The 14,415-nt window shown below is 41.6% G+C and overlaps 1 protein-coding gene across 1 annotated transcript in view; it reads right to left on the bottom strand.

The window, feature by feature from the left end:
* The window catches only part of cadm1b (cell adhesion molecule 1b), a 168,269-nt gene that overhangs the window by 53,434 nt on the left and 100,420 nt on the right, over window positions 1–14,415 (bottom strand). Inside the window, exon 3 of the mRNA XM_028572906.1 lies at window positions 1,764–1,784. Coding sequence (XP_028428707.1) covers window positions 1,764–1,784 — 21 coding nt within the window. The remainder of the gene's footprint in view (window positions 1–1,763; window positions 1,785–14,415) is intronic.

Genomic DNA, 14,415 nt, shown 5'->3' with positions numbered 1-14,415 from the left:
TTTCAAAATATTCATACCCACTAATTTGACCGCCTTTTTCTTTTTTTTTTTTTTTTACCGAAAAAAACGAGCTCTTTTAGAAACTCAGTGGAACCGATTGTATAATGATGCTACAACATCACTTGAAAAGAAGGCTGTTCCACCGGAGAAATTCACCAACTAATGTTAAAAGGTTTCACTTTTGTGAAGTAAATGAAATGGCTGATACACTGTAATGATTGGGTTCCACATTGTAATGGTGTGTGTGTGTGTGTGTGTGTGTGTGTGTGTGTGTGTGTGTGTGTGTGTGTGTGTGTGTGTGTGTGTGTGTGTGTGTTTGGGGGGGGGGGTTGTCAATAATTCACAATAAGGAAAGGAGGAGACGGCCGCACAACTTGCCCAACACTTTGGTTTATGACCAACTTTGTGTTCTTCGTGATTATTGATAATTTGCAAATCTCAGCACACTAACACACAAAGATAAGATGGTGAATATGGTGAACATTACACCTGCTAAACATGTTAGCATAAGCATTTAGCTCAAAACAGCTGTGCGGCCTCTCAGAGCTGCTGTAGAAACGCTCCCCTTAATAATAAGACTATACATGCTATGTACTATACTATACATGCTATATACTATACTATACATGCTATTCTTGTTATGAGCATCAAGGCGTGGTGGCGCGGTGGTGCAAATTCAACTCATGTTTAGTACATTTTAACTCAAAGATTCATAGAATAAACATAAACGTTGGAGGCCATTAATCGGTGCGGAAAGTCCTTGAAATCTATTCTGCAGTTAGCATCATATAGCCATGGCAAAAAGAAAACAAGGCAGTTTAATTAATTTTGGTTTTTCTAAGAAATTGTGTAGCGATGACGTTAATGGCACGACTAATTCACCTGCACATCTCCCACCGTGGTGACAGCGCAAGGAGAAGCTGAAGAAATAATGTCCTCTCTGGCTGAAGATGATCCTAACCCCTCTTACTCCTCTCTCCCGTTAAAATTGAACAGCCAGCAGTGGAGAGACTGGAAGAGCCGATATACATGGCTGTTTGTTAAGGATGGAACCTGGGGTGCGTCGCTAAGGCCTAATTGAACGTAGGAATTCTGGTGTTCTTCGGTAGCCTGAGTAACTTTAACCGTTGTTCATGTGAGACAGCCCGATGCTTTGTTTATAGACTATTTGTGGCTGGCTGTTTGCAGTTTGACCTATCAATCCCTGTCCATAAAGTATAATAGGGTAAATCCTGTAGTGCATACACTTGTAGCTGTTATGTGTCTTTGTAAGTCGCAAGCGCACGACCCCCCCGCCCACATGGAAAAAAAGTGGGCTCCCCCGAAGGGCACGGTATAGTTCGAACACTGATATAGCCTAGTTATAGCCAGTGGTGTTTATTTGTGCTGTTGGTACAATCACAATTGGTAAAGTGCACCTTCTAGCATCTTAGATCCCAGTAAAAAAAAAAAAAAAAAAAAAAAAAAAGCTAATTAAAAACAGACAAAACTTCAGTGGCAACCAAGTGGTCTGAAAACAAAATGAAATCTGCCATTACATGTGGTGAAATGTTGATTTGAGAATTAAGAATAAAACACGGATCTGCATTGTGTGAGTGTGTGTGGCTCTCTCCGCCAATCCTGGAAAAAGAAAAACGCCAACATAACCAACCATTCATGTAAATATGCACAGATGAACAGACTGCGATGGACAGCCAATCACCAGACACAGACAGAAGCAAGCACTTCCAAATGAACAGCAGGTAGCATAAAAGAAAGCGTACCTGTCACGGTTTCAGCAGCTCCTGTTGCAGCGCAGGACGACAGCAGAAGAGGGAGAGAGAAAAACAGACAGGTTGTGAGCAGACAGGATGCAAGCAGAGAGCCATATTCCACTGGTAACAAAAAGAACTCATTCATAAGCGATAAATAGGGCTGTTGAAATTCATTAAATTCAAGCTCGATATTTGTGTAAATTTTCCACCAATTAAGAGAACTACAAAAGGCATCATAATGAGTAATTTTTTTTACAATCCAGGCATTCTATTTTGCCACAGGTGTGTACGATCCCCGACTTAATGAGCCATTTTTCTCTCTTCATCCAGCGTCATATTAATATGGAGTAACCGAGGGAATGTGTGGACTCTGTTTTCTCCCCCTCGTGTCCCCTGATTGAGATTCCAGCCAGCTCCGCTCTAGAGCAGCCACTGCCTGGAGGCGCTCCCCTAGGACCCTGCGATGTATCCTGGAGAATAGAGCACCCATTCGGAACGGTGCCCACCCAAACTGGCATCTCACAGGGCATGGGAGACTGGAGTGTTCCCAAGTCTCCCCGCAGCAGTGCTCAGGGCCTGCACCCTCGGGAGAGCTTCCATCATTCATTGTCTGCTATTCATAAACTACCCCCTCCATCCCCTCTCTCTCTTTCTCTCTCACACTCACACACACACACACACCTCCTCCGTTGCTCATTGCTGCACATCCATATCTACATTTTTATATTTCACACGCCATCTTTTATTATATTGACATTTCACACGTTTTTTGGAGCTCCTTCACTCCGGCTGTGAGCAATGTGGGCTTCAGTGGCGAGCGTACCGTCTGTTGAAGTGACTGCTTGTCTCACTTGTCATTGCGGGCGTAATAAGGGCCTAAGGTATGACACATGTCCTTGTTACGCTCCTTTGTGCATTTTCAATGTGTCAGCAATTCCCTCAGGACAAAAGACGTGTGAGTGACAAATCGCACACGAGGAGAAACAAGTTTTGAACATTGTCCAGGAGCCTGCTGCAAATCTCTCACACGGCTTAAGCCTGTGCTTCTTTAAAAAACTTTCAAGTGCCAGTCAAAACTTTGTCTTTTATTATGCGATCATTCAACATAATGAGACTTCTGGGGCAATTCTGCTTCTGCTGAAATCTGCTGTGATTTGAACAACAACAAAAAAAAAAAAAAAGGCCGCGAGCTTGATAGCCAGACTCAAACTCGAAGCTTGAATGAGCACACCGCACCGTATGCGTCCCGGTCCAACCGGCCCTCAGGACAGCTCATAATGAGGCTTTTGAGCTGCTTTAATTGCCAGGTAATTATAATGATGTAGCAACATTATGTAAATGACTCATTATCATCTTGTATGTTTAGCATATCTGCCCTCATTTTATGTTAGAAGAGTGTAACCCAGAAATATGTATCGCCCTGATACCAGTGTTCCATCTCAGTGTTTAATCTTGTCAACAGAGACCTATATCTAAACAGAGACACTCGTGATATAGTGCGGTGACACCTTCCCTAACCCCTCAGTATGATCCACTTCCTGCTGGTGGCCTCTGAAGGGGGCTATAAATAGCGTTGTGGCGTGTCAGCCGTGCCCCTCTTCTCTCCTCTCTACCTGCAGCACATTAGGTAGAAGTTATGAGGTGCCAGCTCGCCTGTGATTAGATGTCATGGCTGTCGCTCTGCTTAGACAGTGCTGATAGACAGATTTCGGGGGAAAATGCATGTGATGGCATCCTTGCGAGCGCAGCCGTTGCACCAATCTGTCAATCACGGCGGATGAGAGCAGGCAGGCCAACCATCCTCCAAATAATGCCTGTCCTTGTCTCCTTACCTCTTTTCCTTTTCAACCGAAGCCGAAACGGAGAAGTGAAAGTATCCCGCTTTCCACTTCCATTGATGCTACATTTCCGGCTAGAAACGCACTCTGGAACATTTTAAAAGGGCGTATTCTTGCACTGCATTGTTTGTCTATAAGACGCCAGGCTCCAAGTGCTCTGGCATTCAGGTATCTGTGTTCAACCCATTGCCACGCCAACACATCCATAATAATCTGCACTATTTTTTGAGTCTCTGAGGCAAACTTAGATCTCAGGAGACTGGCTGTCTGTGTGGTAAGAGTGGCACATAGCCCCTCTCTCTTTCTCTCTCTCGATCGCTCCTGCTCACTAAAAGCAGTGGGGTAACACTAATGAGGCAACATTTCTTCTCAGTAGTAGTGAGATGCCTTTGAATTAATGTTCTTCCTTTCAGGTAAAACATTCCCTTGCTTATTTATGCTCATGATCTGCAGCGTGTTGCACGTCAACCTAGTGTGTGATCGCACTGCATAACAGGGCACAACGGAGATGGATGCTGGAACTCTGTGTAGTTCCCCATAGAGCTCCGCATTGGTTACCTTTGTGTGTGTGTGTGAAGCGATGCTGTCTCACTGTGTGTAGCCCACTGTGTTTTCATTTAATTAGAGGGATCAGAGGTGGGCTTCAAACTTTTTCTTTTCAAGGAAATCGGCTGGAGAAGCGAGCTCCTGCAGAGTGGACCCAGTACACACACACGACGACAGATCAAAGAGTTTTAGCTGTCCTCGCAAAAAGACAAAAGAGTCTTTTATTGTCAGGGCTTATTCATTTTCAAATCTGCATCATGAATCAAACATTACTTATAGATAAATAAATGCATTTTACTTTGTATATGGGAACTATTACTGGAGACGTAACAAAACTATCCCAACTCAAGGTCCACTAAATAGCATTTCCCAGAGCATTCAATCATATCACTAGGTCTTCATCAGCAGAAGCAATTATTACATTTCAACATATCCATCTTCATGGCAACTGTGCAAACTCCATACTAGAGCTGGAATTATTAATTGATGGACATACAATTCTGATATCCAATTAATCGTTAGTTATTTTTAAGCGTCAATGTCAAAAATTTGTATTCCAGCTTCTCAAATTGAACTATTTCCTGGTTTTCTTTGACAGCGAACTGAATACCTTTGGGTTTTTGGACTGTTTGTTAGACAAAACACGCTTTGGGATTAAAACATTTTTGATTGGCACTTTTCACTATTTTCTGACCTTTTACAACATTTACTTGAGAAAATAATTGTCAAATGAATCAATAATAAAAAATTAGTATTCGTAGCAGCCCTACTCCATATGCTGATGAAGATAGGATCATACAATTGAAAGCTCTGGAAAAAGCTAGTGGACCTTGAGTTGATGAGAAGTCTTAAAAGTGCTATGGATGAAATCCAACATGGCATCATGACGTAAACATACACGCCACTTTCCTAAAGCCAAATGGCGTGTTATCTGTACGCATTTTGAGCTGTCCACGTGTATGTCTACCAGAGATGGTACTGTACTCAAGTAGATTTTTCTGATATTTTTACTTTACTTCACTATTTATTTTTGTGGCGACTTTTTACTTTTACTCCTTACATTTTAACACGAATATTGGCAGACATCCATTTAAAATGTAGGCAATGGCATATAAAGAGCCTTTTTTCCATGTCCACTGTTTCTCCAGGTAGCTTAGCATAAAAAATGGTTGTCGTTCGCAAGGCTACTTTTACTTTTATACTTTAAGTACATTTCCAAGCCTGTACTTTGTTACCTTTATTTGAGTAAAGAAGTTAAATCGGTACTTCTACTTTTACCAGAGTAAAAGAGTATTTTTTAACACAAGTATCTGTACTTCTACTTGAGTACAAAAAGTGAGTACTTTTGCCATCTCTGATGTCTACGCTTTATACAGCGGATGTTAACATACACGCCTCGTGTTATCGCGAGAACGTGCCGTAATATCGCGGAAACAACATCAAACGTGTGTGTGTGTGTGTGTGTGTGTGTGTGTGTGTGTGTGTGTGTGTGTGTGTGTGTGTGTGTGTGTGTGTGTGTGTGTGTGTGTGTGTGTGTGTGTGTGTGTAAAATAAATAAATAAATAAATAAAAGTTAGGTTTAGGAAAAGAACATTGGGATAAATGTTTTTTAAACGGTTGAAAAACACCACACACAGGGCGCGATCCCAGCTCTCCTGGGTGAAAGTCCTGTGTTTTACCCATCCACCACCCCCACCAGCCTCTCTGGACTTACATCCTTTCATACTACTCACTACGGCGAAAATTCACACGTAATATAGGTCAACGGTGGCCGAAAGGCGTTGATAAACGCAATTATGCGTCTTGATAACACACCAGAATGGCATATGAATTGGCGTGTCATACATACGCCACTTTATGAGATCAGTCTGATGAAATCAGCTACTGAGCTGTCTACAGATCCATCTCCATAACTATTGAGAAAAATCTATTCGCTGATGAAGACGGTGTGATACAATGGAAAAACTCTGGAAAAAGCTAGTAAGTGACCTTAATAATAGTAGTATAAATAGTGGTAATTTTGTTTTGTTAAGTCCTTAATTAACTTCCATGCTTATTAGCGGAGGGTTGCCACTGTTCAGTAACTTATGACGCATTTGTGCTTGTTTTGTTAAAAACATTGCAGTTTTGTGCATTATTCAGTAAGTCGCATTTTATTCACAGACTTGACCTGCTTCTTATATTTTTATCAGCTCTCGGTACAGCTTAATCCAGCCCTACCTGTCAGTGAGATATCAAAAAACGCTCACCTGCAAACACTTCTGGGAATACTCGGATTAATTCTCCCCAGTCGACTGAAACATATTAATCAGGTTGGTTTACAGGAGATTCAAAGCATGTTCCTGCACCATGAACTGCAATAAGAAGGAGATTTTGCCATTATCCCCACAGAGGTGGTTAATTGCTCACTGTTAATGGTATACGCTTTTGGAAATGTCTAATCTATGACCTGAATGTTTGTGTTGTACTAAAGCCAGGAGGACACATGTAGCTGAAGACAGCTTTTACTCCAAAGAGATTAAGGGATAATCCTTCCGAAAGGCTGGCAGATATAAAGCAGATATATTGAATTTGGTGCCCTGCCTGCTCTTAGTAAAGTGCTATGGGCATCTACAATTACACGTTAATAACAAGAGATGGACGTTCTTATGAATACAGGCTAAGATGAAGACATTTCAGCATCATTAATGCCTTTGAAAGCAAAACAGAAAGGTGTGTACTCTCATAGTTGTGTGTGTTGCGTGCGTGCGTGTGTGTGTGTGTGTGTGTGTGAGTGAGTCCTGTCACTCACAACACACATGAAAATGTCTCTGCAGCTGACACACAAAAAGAGAGCTGCAAACAGCAACCAGCCGCTTTAATGACAGCTCAGGTAGCGTTCGGCTCTCGCAGTGGTGTCAAGAAAAAAGCGAACGCTAACACATTTCTGACTACTGTAGATGCCAGGCTGCTGTTCCACACAGCCTCACATGACAGACACAGAGCTCTCCCTGTTACACAAATAAAATGGCATCAAAAGGCAGCAAAAAAATAAAAGCAAAATAAAAAAGAAATAAAAAAAAAGACAGCAGTTGCTGCATATTTCGTTGACACATCTATCAAAAGGTAATTTGGCACAATAAAACTACCGTACTACGAGGTTAGGATGTCTCAAATCAACATAATATGAGGCAGGAAGAGCATTATGGTAACACTTTTTAAGTAATGCTGATTGTGACAAATGCAGTCACTCCAGAGGTCTATAAATCACCAACCAACTGCATTCGCTGGGAGGTACAATGATTTCCTTTTTTTTTCTTACGAGGCACAATCATTCACTCTGTTATGTTAACAAGACTGGTTGACTGAGCATGGACTTAAGTGCAGCGACGGCAGTGTGCTCCGCACCCAAAAACCAATGCAGCAGAGAGAGAGATTCTCGCTTAAAGCCGAGGCAAAGCTTAACCTCTGGCAGAGTGACACATCTCATTCGGATTGTCTATTTTGGGTGACGCTGCATCTTTTTGTTATTTGTCTCCTCAGAGGCAGCAGGCACTGCTGCGAAGCCTCTTTTTCAGCCCTGGTCTTTGTTTTGTTTTTTTGAAAGAAAAGTTGCGGCAGGAGTGCTGCGTTTGTTGCCACAGGAGAGAAACCGAAGCTCTGATTCAACACAGAGCCATGCCCGGATCAAAACACACGCAGAACGATTCGAATCAAAGCCTCCAAGGAGTCTTGAGGGAGGGATTTTTGCTATTCTGGAGACGCTGTAATGCCTCACCTATAGTATGGTCTTTTGCCAGGAAAGCTTACATGAGCAATGCTCACAGAAGCAATGTGTGTGTGCTTTCTTAGCCTGTCTGCCAGCATATCTGCTTACTCACTATGAATGTGCATACATCTGCACAGTGTGTGTGTGTGTGTGTGTGTGTGTGTGTGTGTGTGTGTGTGTGTGTGTGTGTGTGTGTGTGTGTGTGTGTGAGGGGTAATTAGGACATTAGGAGAAGCTTCTGACAGGCTTGTCATCGCCACAGCCTGCCCGGTGGAAAGGAGGTGGTCAGAGGGGTAAGTGGGGGGTCCAGCAGGGTCAAGAGACAGCTGCTGCACCACCACTCACTGTCTGGAAGCTCTCGGAGAATATTAAACCACCGGGGCCTCGGCCAAGACGCTCCCTCATTTATGGAATACACAAATTTTACATGGAGGCGGCCTAATTTATTCTCACTGTTATAAAAGTGCTATTGTTTATTAACCTGAAACATGAGTAGGTAAACATAAAAGGACCAAAATAGATGGGGATGGCGTCGAAGGTAATTGAGGCTATTTTGTAAATCAGTGGATTTCGAATGCAATGATTGTTGTTCTGTTTGTTTTTTTTTTTTTTTTTTTACCCCTCATGATGATAAATCTGCGTGGTCTCGCACCCACTGTGTATCTGTCTCCAGCCAAGAGAGGCTCTATTATTTCAATATGAGACATGTTAAATACATCCTCCGAGGCTGATGACCCTTGGGGGATGACATACCATTAATTGTATGGATGGATTATTATCATCACAACAATAACATGCCTCCTTTTCTGCTCCACTCTCCCTAACACCTGGGCCCATTCTGTGGCTGCCACTGCTCATATACTCATAATCACATCTATCAGCCCAAAACGTTAACTGCATCCGGGGACGCTAAACACGTCCATTTGTTTGCTGTTGTAATGTCTTTTGTGCGCCTCAATCAGGCACCTGTCAGACACACACCTGCTACCTTCTTGCTAAGAAAAAAGGCAGAGGGAAGGCCTTTTGTTTCCTCACAGAGTTTATAATCAGCGCGTTGTTTCCAATCTTCTTCCACCATTTTTCAATTTCCCATTTCCCTTTTTCTCAGTCAAATCACTGCTATCAATCAGGCGCACGTTTGAGAGAGGAAAGCGAGCGAGCTAGCGTGTGTGTGTTAGAGAGAGAGAAAGAGGGGGAAGTTCGTTGATGGAACCATCTCCAGCCCCAGGCCTCATTAGTCAGAGACTGCAGGAGGAAATGTGTGTGTGAATGTGAGCGGCAGACGCATATGTGTGCGATAAAAATGAATACTGGTAGTGTGTGTCTGTCAATATGAGGCCATTTAACATTCCCCCATTCCATCCAAATGATGCACAGCGGACATTATGTTCTCTATTTGACTTCTCCTGTAAATGGATACTCAACCCAGTACGTTCTATTATAGTTTGCCCTTTCCCTCCACTGTGCTTACTGATATCATGGCAGAAGATGACCTATAACGTCTCAAAAACAATTCATGTGCGACCGTGAAAACATCTTCTCTGTCTCAGAGTGTCCTTGCTGTGAAAACGTCTCAGAAACGAATGCGGTTGACTGACGTGGCGGTCAATACGAATGAAACCGTAACAGCTGCATGGGCGCAAGCCATATTGATCGCGTGTGATGACAGGTGCTCGCAGCGCATCGACATCTTTTGAAGAGAGTCGACTTAGTGGCTTTGATACTCCGTTTCACCGAACACGCCGACTATTACGACAGAAATAGCACCTCCAGTTAACATTCATGAGGCACAAATTAGGCAACAAACACAAACGGTGAATAAAGGATGAGCAAACACAAAGAGTCCAGATTATTGCCGACGTGGCAATATGCTGGATGTTTTACGGAGTGTATTGATTATAAAAGAGATCTATTTGAAGTGGCCGTACCAAAAAAAAATGGCAACTATAGTCAGTTCGCAATGTCAGGGTAATATACGGCTTCACTGCTTTTATTTATTCACAGCTTGACATTTCCTCCCTTCCACAGAGTGTGCTCTAACTGTGTGCCAATGGCCACATCATTTAGACTGGACCCGCATGAATATTTAACATTAGTGCCTGGCTCGTAGCTCGCAGAAAATGAATTATTTTTAGTGGGCTTTGCAGCGGCACCGTGGAAAACCCTCGCTCTGGTGATGAATCGCTGGAGAGTTTATGTTGTATTAAGCAGGCAAAACAAATGGCTATCAATCATTTGAAGCTTTCCATGCTTGCCAGCTACATTTCCCCCCCTTTACAGAGATTCAGTTGGTTTTCAGAGGGATCAGCTGCCAGCCTCGGGTGTGTAAAAACGGGTCAGCCTCGGCTTCACTGCTGTTTATTGACAAGCCCTCTGTGGAAGTGGAAGACGGACTCGGACGTGATACAGTAGGCAACAGCAGCTTTAGGAAAGGACATGTTTTAACTCTTCTTGCTTTAAAACGATTTATGACCTTAGTTACAGATGAACACTATAGCATTACTTAATCATGTTGTATATTAGTCTGGTGCTCTGTTTACATGTAAAGTACTAGACCTGCTTACTTTGCTGCTCCTACACGTCACACCACTGTCCTTAATCTTTTTGTGTCGTCTTTAATTGCTATTGTCTATTTCTATTTTTACTTCTGTTATTTCAGTTTTATATACCTTTTTTAATATTTAGTTTTTACTATTTATTTGTACTTATAATGTCCTTATGCTGCTGCAATAACTGAATGTCCCCTCTGGGGATCAATAAAGGCGTATATTATATACCTGTGGAAATAACCAATTTTAAGGCAACAGAGTGTCTTATTTATATACTGCAAGTAATAGTAGTAGTAGCATTTCATAGACTACATTTTTGTCAGTTTTCACTACGAGCTTTAAGTCTGAAGTAGGGCTGCAACTTACGATTATGTTGATGAGCAATTCATTTAATTAATATGTTCTGGATTAACTGATTAAGAATTTTAGTCTGTTTTAAATGTCAGAAAAAAGTGAAAAATGCTTCTTATAATTCCTCCCAAGACAAGATCTTCAAATTTACTATTTTGTCCTACAAACATTCCAAAACTCACAGGCAAACAGTTTCTAATGATCATTTCACTAGCAAGGACCATACCATCAACCAGATAGGTTTATACAATGTATTAATAAAAGATGATTGGAATACAAGGCGTGAAGTTGACTGTAGTTATCCTTTTGCTGACTGCGTTGTGGTATGGAAAACGCCATAGCAGCTGTGCACAACAGACCCCTTTATGACATTAAGGAGAGGAAGAAAACAATAGGGTGGGAGGAGCGCAGAATGCAAGAGTGAATGAGAGGAGAGGGTTTGGGTGTGGCCCTGCTTCCGAAATTCTGCTAGTTAGTTACAGAACTGCAGCAAATGTGATGAAATCTTAAGTCGTCAATCAAAAATGGTGATCTTAGATTGCACTGTGAGACTTGTCAACCAACAGCTGATTTAGAGCTACGGGCTAGTTAGCGTAACGCTATGGCTAAAAATAATCATTTACCTCAACTCCCGTTTTTCCGATGCTTGCATCTGTTTTGTGAAATTGTCAGAAAAGTGTAAACATGCCTGTTTGAGGTGATAATTAAAGGTGGTGTTGTAATGTCCTAGTGAGAGGTGTTTCTAATTTTTTTGTCCTCCCTATCTATGAGGGGAACAGAATATTAAAAACACCCATATAATGTAGTCCAGTACAACACCATCATCAATCATTACCTCAACAACATGGCATCATGTCTTTGCGTAAACATACACGCCACTTTCCTAAAGCCAAATGGTGTGTTATCTTGTACGCATTTTGAGCTATCCACGTGTATGTCTACGCTGTATACAGCGAATGTAAACATACACACGTTGCGTGTTATCGCCACGTTGCGTGTTATCGCGAGAACGTGACGTACTATCGCGAGAACAATGGTACACGCATGTTAAAAAAAAAAAGAAAAAAGGTTGGGTTTAGGAAAAGAACACCGGGAAAGGCTTTAGTAACACAAAAAAGCGACAAACATGGAAAAAAACTAAAAAAACACGCTTAGGAAAACCATAAACGGTTGGGTTTAGGAAAGAAACATTGGGGATGGCTTAAAAAAAATAATAAAAAAAAATCAGCTGAAAATCACCACACGCGGGACACGATCCCAGCTTACCTGGGTGAAAGTCCTGTGTTTTACCCATCCACCACCCCCACCAATCTCCCTCTGCGGACTTACGTCCCTTTATACTACTCGCTATGGCGAAAATTTCCTCGTAATGTAGGTCAATGGTGGGCGAATTGCATTGATAAATGCGCTAAAAAGCGATTATGCGTCTTGATAACACGCCAAAATGGCATACGAATTGGCGTGTCATACATACAGTATGCCACTTTATGAAATCAGTCTGACCTCAATGCTAAATCATATTATTTAATTAACACCTCCGTGACAATTAACAACAAACTATTGACTTTAAATGCATTATAAAAGTAGACTTTATAGCACAGTAGCTATTTTAGATTGTTAGAGGTGTGCCTAATAATGCCTCAGTCAGTGTATGTATACAATATATCAAATATATATCATATTATATATATCATGTCGTACAGTCTGACAGATTGCAATTAAGACTTTTTAAAACACAGTGTAACTTACAATGAACTTGTGAACTTACCGCACAGTCTATAGGCGCCATTAGCTTTATCAACTGTAATGGTAAACCATTTTGAGGCAAAAGAGAATAACTAAGGTCAAATACAAACTGCAACTAATTAACCCAGCACAGGCTTCAGAACCTCTTGTGAGCTTGGCTTCTGCTACGATTTTTAACTCTGGAAAATTCACTTAATGCAATGGAAAGAACTTAGCCAGATACATTTTGTGTCCAACCAATGCTCAAGGGATTACAGAGGGATGTTTAAACTATCTGACCTCTTCAATCCCACTGTCCCAACAGTTAGGGCTGCCAAAATCTAGAGAAGTTCCCAAATATTTTCAAAAATACCAAATAATGCCAGGCTGCATTTTGAGGAAAATGTGTATAGAAATGATGGAATAGAATAGAATATTTCCATATTTTACTGTGCAGACAACGTATAACTTCAATGAAGAGTTGGAACAAGCTGATAAAGAATATGTATGATACTGTAAGATATTGTGGACTAAGACGATATTTCCAACCTTAATATTAAAAGGTCTTACAAAGTGAATTATTTGGACAATTGCTTTATGTGCATGTGCAATTAAGCACGATTCTGCATGTGCATGACCTATTTTCTGTTAATCTATTTTGAAACTGGATAAAGGTTTCGCAGAATGTCTTCTTCTTTAATAGCCCCCATGTTTTTTCAGCATAGATCAATACCTGTTCTTAATAGTGCATTTGTACAATCAGGTGTACTGGGAGAGTTCAGGTTGATGTTTGAAGTCTGTATGATGAAAAGGCCTATTGAGTCTTGCCATGCCGAGGCTGGCGGCACAAAGGTGTGAATAAACAGAACCTCCTGTACAAAAGAGATTTCCTGCAAAATTAAGATGGCTAAGAGTGCAAAAAGGAGTAGTTCTTATCGGTGATTAAATGAGCTCTTCATGCTTTGAGTAGTTTTATTTGATTGGCTACGTAATTACCTTAACATTGGTTAATTGCTAGTTAATGTACCTCTCATTTCAATCACATATCCCTCTAGTCTGTCAATCAGTAATTTAAAAAGCATTTATAAATTCAGTCAGTTCAAAAACACACACATGCACACATGCGAGCACCCGAAAACGCCGGTGTGACACACTCACACACAGTTTACAGATTCCCGGATTACTTGACAGTTTCATTAAGACAGATTACCTTGACCCTGAAGTTTTAATCTTCCAGATAAAGTGAAGCTGTTTTTACAGCCATCCTCAAGGATGCACTTCATTTCCAACAACATCCAACCTGAGATGAGATTTGGCCTTTCTCAAATACAATCTGAATTGCTCCAATTGATTAAACAGGAACTGGCAGGCTGAACAGAGCAGAGCTGAGTACAAACCCATCCACACAGCCACTGGCAACTGTGGACACAAGATTGAGGGTAAGATATCTGTAAGTGTGCTGGCACCTGAGTCAGAGAGATAGTCCTGCTTACTCGGGGAGGGAAGGATGGCCGAATTGGAGAGAGAGACTGGGTGGCTTTGCCTGTGTCTCCCCTTCAGGTTAATATTTTATAGATGTGCGATACTGTCCAGATGACAGTTTGAGATGACTGAAAGTCTGCGTGCAGGCGGAAAGAGTTCAGCGATTTATTAGAAGGGAGGGAGTGTGGCACGGCGGAGAGTGAGGCTGAATGTGAGAAATGTGTTAGTAGCTGTTAATGTGAGTGGTCTCAAAATGACTAAAAGTTTGTGCTCGCACGTGTATGCATGCGCACGTGTGAAGACGAGTGAGTGCTATCTGCAACCAGAAGAGGCACCGGCAGTACAGATGTGTGTCTCTCTCTCTCTCTCTCTGAGCACATGAAACACAGGAAACAGACTCTTTGATCATTACCTACCTGTCA

The sequence above is a fragment of the Perca flavescens genome, chromosome 3 (genome assembly GCF_004354835.1).
Source record: "Perca flavescens isolate YP-PL-M2 chromosome 3, PFLA_1.0, whole genome shotgun sequence".
Classification (NCBI taxonomy): domain Eukaryota; kingdom Metazoa; phylum Chordata; class Actinopteri; order Perciformes; family Percidae; genus Perca; species Perca flavescens.
Note: the sequence above shows the minus strand (reverse complement) of the source record. Positions and strands in the feature narration are given on the sequence as shown.